The 7,072-nt window shown below is 63.9% G+C and overlaps 1 protein-coding gene across 1 annotated transcript; it reads right to left on the bottom strand.

Moving 5' to 3' along the window:
- Positions 1 to 992: 992 nt before the first annotated feature.
- IRS2 (insulin receptor substrate 2) lies at positions 993 to 5,892 on the bottom strand. The gene is made up of 2 exons (XM_075720338.1): positions 2,367 to 5,892; positions 993 to 1,018 (listed from the first exon to the last, which is right to left on the bottom strand). Exons 1-2 carry the CDS (start codon positions 5,890 to 5,892, stop codon positions 993 to 995), a joined length of 3,552 nt encoding a protein of 1,183 aa, XP_075576453.1.
- Positions 5,893 to 7,072: the final 1,180 nt, after the last annotated feature.

Here is a 7,072-nt window from a genome sequence, read left to right as displayed (position 1 = left end):
TAACCCGAAACCCCATTTTTGGTACCTAACCCTGCATGCTGCTGACCGATGATGCTTGTGTGAGTTTTTTTTCTTACCGCCTTGGCCTGATATTGGCCACAGCCATCCCCGAGCCCCCCAGCCCTGAGCGCACGCAGCGGGCGTGGGGGCTTCTCAGGGAATCGGGGTGATGGAGAAGTCCGCCTCGCCCTCCTACAAGGAGATTAAATCTCAGCGAGCTTCCCCAGAACACTCCTCGACGTGGTCTGCGTTTAAAAGCTTACGGGAAAGAGGGGAAAATAGGCACGCATGCAGATTAAATATTAAAATACGGCAAGCCTATAACCGCCCTTTGACAAATACATAGCAGAACCGAACGCGCTCCTCTGTACGCCGTGTACCAAATTAACACGGCTACGTTTATTGCATTATCCTTTTGTTTACTGGATGGGAAGGACAGCAGTCAGTTCCCCCTGCCTATCTGCTCTTACCGGCTCTTTCCCTGGATGGTGACCGTGCTCCCATCCACTCCAGGTTTTCTCGGTAACTGGTGCCCGCTCCCCTCCCCCTGTCCCCCCCGTGTCGTCCCCCCCTTCCCCCCCACCCCCCCCCCTTAGGGTCAGCAGTTTGGGGAATGTTGTGGAAACAGCTCTTTCCCAACACGGGGCTTGGTTTGCTGTTGGGGCCGTAGGGGGCTCAAGAAAAACCTCCTCGTTTTGGTGAAAAATCGGTTTGCAAAGCAAGGGGCGCGATAGTTTGTTGGTGCCCGGGCACGGCGGTCCCACGGCTGGAGGGGGAGAGCGGTAACTGCAGCATCCGCACCGGTCCTGCTCAAGCCACAGGGATCCTGAAAACGACCCCAGCGCAACTAAAAGCAAGAGAAAAATAAGGCTCTGCCCTCAACCCTTCCAGCCATTCAGACCTAGTGTCCATGCTTTCAAACTCCGACATTTCATTCAACAATCCTCTCGTCTTAATTAGGTTCAAAGCTCGCTCTGCAAACGGTGGATCTCTCATCTTTTCCATCTTCCTGCACTTCCTATCAAGAGAGAAAATATTTTCTCCTTCAAAATCAACTAGCTGCTCAGAAAACAGGGGGAAAAAACCTGCAAGTGGCTCTTACAAACTGTCGCTGTTTGCTTACTGTCGACGACCTCTATCAGCGCTGTGAATGCAGGAGCAATACCCATTCACCTCCAAGCAACTACTTTTACGTGGTCTGTCATTCCACCTAGCTAGACCCGTAAACATCTATTACAGCTATATATGCATACGGGTTTAAAGGACCGCGTCTTGCATAAATTCAAGAGCAAAGAGAATCCCTACCGTGTCTCGTCATTAACTTTTAATCCCTGACAGACCGGCTGTTCTGTGCCCTCCTCAACCAGCCCCCAGTTGTGTACAAATTCTCACTCGCTAAGAGGAGGCTGGTTGCTATTGGGGAGGGGGGGGGGGGGGGGGCGGGGGGGAATTTCTTTGTTTCTTTCTCTTTTGTTTTTTTAAATGGCATAACTAGCACCTCAACAAAGGAACAGCTACATAATTAAGACCTAAATTCTCTCTCGCCCTAAGTTTCAGATTTCTTCGGTTTGCTTTTGTCTTGGAACACCCAGCATTTGCAATCCATATAAAAGCCAGCCAACCAACTGGTCATTCACGCTGGGACTGAGCCACCAGCTGGAGCATAGTTACGCACCACCGTAGGGTGGGCCTTGCCGTGCAATGTGCGATACCACATGCAACAGCTCATGCATATAGTGACTTCTGGAAAGAATTATTATTATTATTAATTTTTTTTTAAATTCACATTCCATGCTCGCCATGATTTACTGTTAAACTTTTGCAAGAGATAAGATATTTCAAAACCGAGATATTAAATTTATCCTTCTCATTTTGCTACGATTGACCTTCCCAGCTAGAGAGCCAAGGATTTTTTGTAATCTGATGTCCTAAGTCCAACAATCCTGGTTTTTAGCTCAATCATTTTACATTTTTAAATAGTATTTAGAAGCTGCATTAACATAAACTATTTTGGTCACATTTTCCAAACACTTTCCAAAATCTTACATAAGAAAATTCTGAAGTACAGCCCAAACATAGTAACTATGTAAACATTAGCTTCTATTGGGGTACCCAGAAGTATACACTCGTAATAATAGCACAGTAGAATTCAAACGTAAAGAAATACCCCCAAATTAAACTTTTTCTCATACAAAGAGCCAGCGAGTTCCTCCAAGACTCTTTATTACAGGACGCGTTGGGGGAAAAGAGATTTTTAAGAAAGCGAGGAGGGATAGCGCTCTACCCGACAAAACACAACCCAGCAGTGAGAAACAAACACCAAGCACAAACACGCGTGGCAGGCACTGTCAGACGTAGCTACTCACCTTTCACAGCACTCGCTTCTTTCAGGTTGTGAGACAGAAAGTCTATGCTGGCATAGGCGCTCATCTCCACTCCGTTGATGCCCCCGTTCAGGACGTGCCTGGCTTTCGACCTGGCTTTGTCACAGTTTGCCAGGGTCCCGTCCACCACGTCGACGGCGATGTAGTTGAGGCCGTTCTGGAAGCCAGCCGAGGTCTCCCGGCACATAGGGCTGCTACCCTGCTCCTCCTCCAGGCCTTCGCTTTTCCTGAGGGACACGTTCTCCACCGAGGCCGAGTTGTGTCGTTTGGGGTTGTGTGCGAAGGAGGGGGACACGGGGGTCACAGTGGTGGTGGAGGAGAAAGTTTCCGAGCTGTGCCTCCTGCGCCCCTGGGGATCTGCCCGGATGACCTTGGCTCCCCGGTTCGGGTCTGGAGGGGGGCTGGAGAGAATGAAAGCCTCCACCCCAGAGAGGGTGAGCCTCTTCACCCCAGCCGTGGGGCTGGTGACCCGGGCACTTTCTGGCTTCTGAACGATGGGTTGGGGTGGGGTGGTGGCCATCCCAAAGGTCATCTCGGTGTAATCCCCACCGTCAGATGGGCTGGATGAACAAGCCACCCCCACAGCCGCCTTCAGGTAGCGCCCGTCGGGCTGGCTGGTGCTGGAGGAAGAGCCGGGCGAGAGCGCTTCCAGGGAGCCCACCGAGACCGTGCCTGACTGGGAGGGCGACTGCGACCCGAAGTCAATGTTCATGTAGTCAGAGAGAGGGGAGCGCCTCTGCCCTGTGCCCGAGCCCAGGGAGGAGGCCGGGCTGTCGGCGGGCAGCGAGGGGGGAGAATAGACGGCAGCATCCCCGAAGTCGATGTTGATGTATTCGCCGGGGCTCTTGGGCTCGGGCGGCAGAGGGTGCTCGTTCATGCTGGGCAGCACCGTCCGCAAGGTCTCCAAAGACAGGCGGCTGGGCCGGGCCGCCCGCTGGCACCGCTGGCTCAGGAAGCTCTCGGTCCGGCTGTGCCGCAGGGGCGAAGGCACCGTGTGGCTGGAAGGGGCGAAGGTGCCGGCGGGGGACTGACCCGCTCCGCGCACCGCCTCCTCCGGGATCATCCTCCCCGGGGAGTTCATGAAGACGTACTGGTCGCTGTCCTTCGCCGGGCCCTGGCTCTTGTAGGAGCGGGGTAAGGAGCTGTACGAATAGCAGCCGGGCTTGGGGGGCTCGCTGGACCCGTGCCCCGAAGGGGCGAAAAAGAAGTCGGGGGGGGTGAGGGAGGGAGCCTGGGGCCCGTGCTGGGGGTCCCGAGGGGACATATTGATGTAGTCGCCGTTACTCAGCCTCCCGTCCGAGCTCTCCACGGACAGCTTGGAGCCGCACCACATCCGCATGTACCCGCTGTCATCAGGGGAGCTCTCCCCGGGCGAGCTGGTCTTGTAGCTGCTCCCGTTGCTGGGGGACCCACCACCCACCCCCGCCCGGGGCTGCAGGATCTGCTTGGGGGCGGACACGCTGGTGGGGCTCATGGGCATGTAGTCATCGCCGCCCCGGCTTCCCTGCCCCAAAGCTGCGGCCACGCCGGGGGTCATGGGCATGTAGCCGTCATCATCTCCTCCTCCTCCTCCTCCTCCTCCTCCCCCCCCTCCTCCCCCCCCCGCCGGCGGCCCCAGGTTGGTGCTGCTGCTGCCGGAGCTGCGGTGGGAGCCGATCTCGATGTCCCCGTAGTCCTCGGGGTAGGGGGTGTAGGTCACTTTGGGGGAAGCCCCGGCTTGGCAGGAGGGGAAGAGGCGGCCGGCGCTGCCGGCGAAGGTGGCGCGCATCAGCGTGTACTCGTCGAGGGAGGCGGAGGAGACCTGCGGCGGGGCGGGCCGCTGCCGGCACGGCGTGGTCAGGCTGTAGGTCCGCTTCCGATGGCCCCGGTCGGCCGCGGCGTCGGGGCAGGGCCGGTAGCAGAGGCGGCCGCTCGGGGGCCGCTCCATCGCCATGTAGCCGTAGAGGTCGGTGCCGCCCCCGGGGTCCCGCACCGGGGGGGTCTCGGCCACCGACTCGGGGGTGTTGCTGCGGTTGCTGGCGGTGGAGGAGGAGGAGAAGGGGCGCAGGTCGCCGCCCGGGCTGGAGCCGTACTCGTCGAAGGACATGAAGCCGGCGTCGCTGGGGGAGCCGGAGACGGAGGCGCTGCCGCTGGAGGGGCGCTGCGGGTGGTGCGGGTGGGCAGGCTCGGAGCCGAGGCCGCTGCTGGAGGAGAGGCTGATGGGGCTGGTGGCCGAGGGGGGCGAGTGGGAGGCGGGCATGGACATGGAGCGGCTGCTCTGCAGGCCGCCGCCGGCCAGCACCGGCAGCAGCTTCCCCGCCTGCCGGCCGCCGCCGCTGCTAAGCGTGTGCGAGCGGCTGAGGGGGGTCCGCACGGGGCCCGGGCTCATGGGGCTGCCGGCCACCGAGCCCACCCGGCAGCCGTCGCCCTCGCTGGCCGTCCGCACCCGGCACGGCGTGCACTTGGTGCCGGCGGCGAGGCTGTCGGTGCGGGAGCGGCGGAGGAGGCCGGTCTGGCTGGGGGGCAGGTTGACCAGGTGGTGGTGCCGGCGGCCGGGCACGCTGATGGGGTGGGTGGCGGAGGCGCCGCTGCCGCCGGGCCCGGCGGCCCCCCCCGAGGAGGAGGAGGAGGACTGGCTCTTGCTGCGGGGCCGGAACTCGGACAGCTCCTTCAGCGCCTTCATGGCCTCCAGGATGGTCTCGTGGATGTTCTGGGCCACCACCGAGTCGTCCGCCTGCATCCAGAGCTCGCCGGGGCCGGTGGCGGCCGAGCGCCCCACCTCGATGAAGAAGAAGCTGTCGGAGTGGCCGCAGCGGCGGATGTTCATCAGCTGCAGCGTGACCGAGGGCAGCTCGCAGTTGAGGCGCACGAAGCCGATGGTGCGGGCCGAGAGGCAGAGCCGGTGGACGCCGGTGAGGTTTTTGCTCTGCCCCAAGCCCTTGGGCTTCAGCGTCACCTGCCAGACCTCCCGGTAGGCAGCGGCGGCCGGGGTGATCAGCCCGTAGTTGAGGTCCTCGCCGGCGGCGGCCAGGGAGGCGGCGGCCGCGCTGCAGGAGGCGGAGAAGGGGGAGGCGAGGTGGCGGTGGGGGGACCCCTGGCAGGCCGCCTTGCCCTCGTTGAGCAGGTCGGTGAGAGCCCGGTACCAGCCCTCCTGCTCCTGCTCGTTCTCGGCCGCCACGGCGAAGTACTCGTCCTTGGTGTAGAGGGCGATGAGGTACTTGTGCTTGGCGTCCGCCCGCTTGTTGATGTTGAGGCAGGAGTCCAGGGCGATCACCCGCTTGGGCGCCCCGGACTTGTTCCTCCATTTCTTCTCGCTCTCGTAGTACTCCAGCCGGGCGCCCCCCGCGCCCGCCGCCTCCTCCCCGCCGCCCGGGCCCCGCAGCACGAAGAAGCGCTTGTGGCCGTGCTTCTGCTTGCGCAGGTACCCGCACTTCCTCACGCCCTGGTTGTTGTTGTTGTTGTTGTTCAGGTTGGGGCCGGGCGGGGAGCTCAGCGGGGGCAGCAGCCCCAACACGGCGGGGCTCGCCATCCCCGGCCCCGCGGCGGGAGCGCCGCCCGGCTCCTCTCGCTGCTGCCGCCGCCGAGCGGGGCTGGGGGGCCGAGCGAAAAAGAGATGGAGGGGGGGGGGGGGACCGGGTAAAATAAAGTTATTCCTCCGCTGGAAAAGCGCGTCTGCCCGGAGCCGCAGCGGGATCCTCCGCCGTCGCCTCTAGGCAGCGGGTGCTGCCGGCGGCCGCCCGGCGTCCTCCCCGGCTCGGGTACCGGCGGCGCCGCTGCCGCTCCCCGGCCGCTGCTGCTGCCGCTGCTGCTGCTGCCGCCGCGGCAGCTGCCGGCGCCGGCGGGAGTTTCGCCGTAAGTAACACATCGCGCACCGAGTGCCCCAACTAAAGAGCAAAACAACACGTGACCGCCGCCTTACCGAGACGCTCACACACCGAGACGGGGCGGGGCGCGGCCGCCGCCGGCGCCGCTCCCCATTGGCCGCCGCGCCGCGCGAAGGACGGCGCCGCCCGCCAATGGGGCGGCGGGGCGGGCCCTCGGGTGCGAGGCGGCGCCACGCCGTTGGGCGGCGGGAGCCTCGCCCCCTCCCACCCCCTTCCCGCCCCTCCGCGGCGGGCGCGTTCCCGCCCGCAGCCGCCGGCCCCCCTCAGGCGCGGCGGGGCGGGAGCCGCCCCCTCCCCCCCCTCCCCGCGCTGCCCTCCGCGCACACAGCCCGGAGGGTACCGGGGAGGAGAGCCGGTACAGCCGGCTGCTGCCCCTCGCCACCCGTCGCGGCCCCGGCGGGCGGGACACGGCGGCGGGTGGGAGCGGGGGGGCGGGCGATCGGCGTATCCCGCCGCGGCCATCAGGTGCTGTGCCGACCCGCCCGCCGCCGGCCCCCCCGCCCCCGGAGCCGAGCTTCCGGGCGTGCGTGTGCGCCAGCCTCCCCCCCCCCCTCCGGGCACCCACACACACGCGCGTGTGCGTCAGCCCGCCTCGCTCGCACACGCACGCCCGGCGGCGCCCCCTCCCGCCGCGCGCGCACTCCTCCACCTGGTGTGTCAGCCCGCGCCCACGCGGCACGCCGCGCGCGGCCGCCCCGCGCGTGGCCCCGCACTTCCCCCCCCTCACACGCCCCAAAACACTCGGGGGGGTCGGGGGTCGCTACCTCCCCCGCCGCTCCCCTCGCTCCCGGCTGCCGCCGCCCCCCGCGGCGGCGATTTCCTTGC

The sequence above is a fragment of the Pelecanus crispus genome, chromosome 1 (assembly GCF_030463565.1).
Source record: "Pelecanus crispus isolate bPelCri1 chromosome 1, bPelCri1.pri, whole genome shotgun sequence".
Taxonomy (NCBI): domain Eukaryota; kingdom Metazoa; phylum Chordata; class Aves; order Pelecaniformes; family Pelecanidae; genus Pelecanus; species Pelecanus crispus.
The sequence above is the reverse complement of the archived record's forward strand: the minus strand, read 5'-3'. Positions and strand labels throughout refer to the sequence as shown.